The sequence below is a fragment of the Priapulus caudatus genome, unplaced genomic scaffold, assembly GCF_000485595.1.
Source record: "Priapulus caudatus unplaced genomic scaffold, Priapulus_caudatus-5.0.1 Scaffold55, whole genome shotgun sequence".
Lineage (NCBI taxonomy): Eukaryota > Metazoa > Priapulida > Priapulimorpha > Priapulimorphida > Priapulidae > Priapulus > Priapulus caudatus.
The window spans coordinates 654,260-655,588 of NW_014577116.1; the positions used below are offsets into that span (position 1 = coordinate 654,260).

Below are 1,329 nucleotides of genomic sequence, written 5' to 3' on the forward strand. Positions count from 1 at the left end.
ATTATTCTGTCACGTCAAGCAGATCAAGAGCTTTATTTTGAGTGTTGAATAAACCTTATACTCTAAAAACTGAGCATTCCATGAGCATTTTCCTTTACATTATGGCTAAAATGATCGGATTTTGGAAAAATTGCAATTCAGCAGAAAAAGGGTTAAAAAGGGCCTTATTTGAAAAAAACTTTGATGGCATCCTACCTAGCCAGGTGCCCCAACCCATGTACTAACTACCTAGGGTGGATGCCATTCTCTACCTCTCAATGATTTTTAAATCCTAATTTCTGGTCCATGCCTCTCTACTATCTGAAATGGCTAAGAATTTCTCAGATGATAGCTTATAGACACAATCGACAAATCATCATTTTGATAATCACCTAGATATTGGTTTCCGACTGCGTTTATCAGAGGAAGTGTAGCACCAGTGTGGTAGATCCTCCACACACAAGTTGCGATGTCCTTTAAACTCATGGAAATGGTCCTCCTCAAATGGAACTTTAGTGTTCTTCACATAAAACTTGCAAACTGGCCTGTAAATAAACATGAACACTTGTAGACATTTCTTATATTGATATGTCAGAGAAAAATGACGATGTAACAAATACAGCACACTAACAAATTGTTTCCAATTATCTTGTCCATGCCAAATATTTATTACAACTGTCTAATCATCAGTCGTATCATGGCATGATGCTAGTAAACTACCTAACAATGGAGGAAAGGAAAATGTCCATCTATTACTAGCTCAGCTACTCGTTAGTGGAGTAGGCGAGGTACGGTCCGGCATATTAGATAGTACCAGGGTACGTTCCGGTATACCGGACCGTACCATGGGGGACATAGACCCTCTCAGCCAGACTAACAGGTGATATATATACTCTATTGGGTTATATATATTTGTATCTATCCCAGTAAAATGGCAGTATCCGCAACTGGCGCAAGGGCCGTTTTACACGTGATGTAAACGTGTGTCATAATGTATCACTCAGTAGTCTGGCATGTATAGTCTATATAATTATAAGAATTGGCTAAAAGGCTAACTACCTGGCTGTACCCAAGCTAGGTCACACCCCATGGCTAGCTATAGGCCTGGACGTTTATTCCTTACGGACTGTCCAGTATAGTCTATACTAACTATCGCAGATGGGGGTCGTTGTCGTATCAGGTACTACAGATATGTACCCGAGGTAGTTTTAGGTTGTTTAGTATTATGTTTATATTTTTATATAATTAGGAGGTAGTTTTAGGTTGTTTAGTATTATGTTTATATTTTTATATGAGGTATGTTTAGGGTTAGGGTTAGGGTACACTTTGTGTATACATATATGTATCTCG

The 1,329-nt window shown here is 38.4% G+C and overlaps 1 protein-coding gene across 1 annotated transcript in view; it reads right to left on the reverse strand.

Moving 5' to 3' along the window:
* LOC106821008 overlaps positions 1-762 on the reverse strand; it is an 8,754-nt gene extending 7,992 nt beyond the window's left edge. Inside the window, exon 1 of the mRNA XM_014825641.1 lies at positions 372-762. Coding sequence (XP_014681127.1) covers positions 372-538 — 167 coding nt within the window. The 5' untranslated portion in view covers positions 539-762. The remainder of the gene's footprint in view (positions 1-371) is intronic.
* Between the last annotated feature and the right edge of the window lie 567 nt (positions 763-1,329).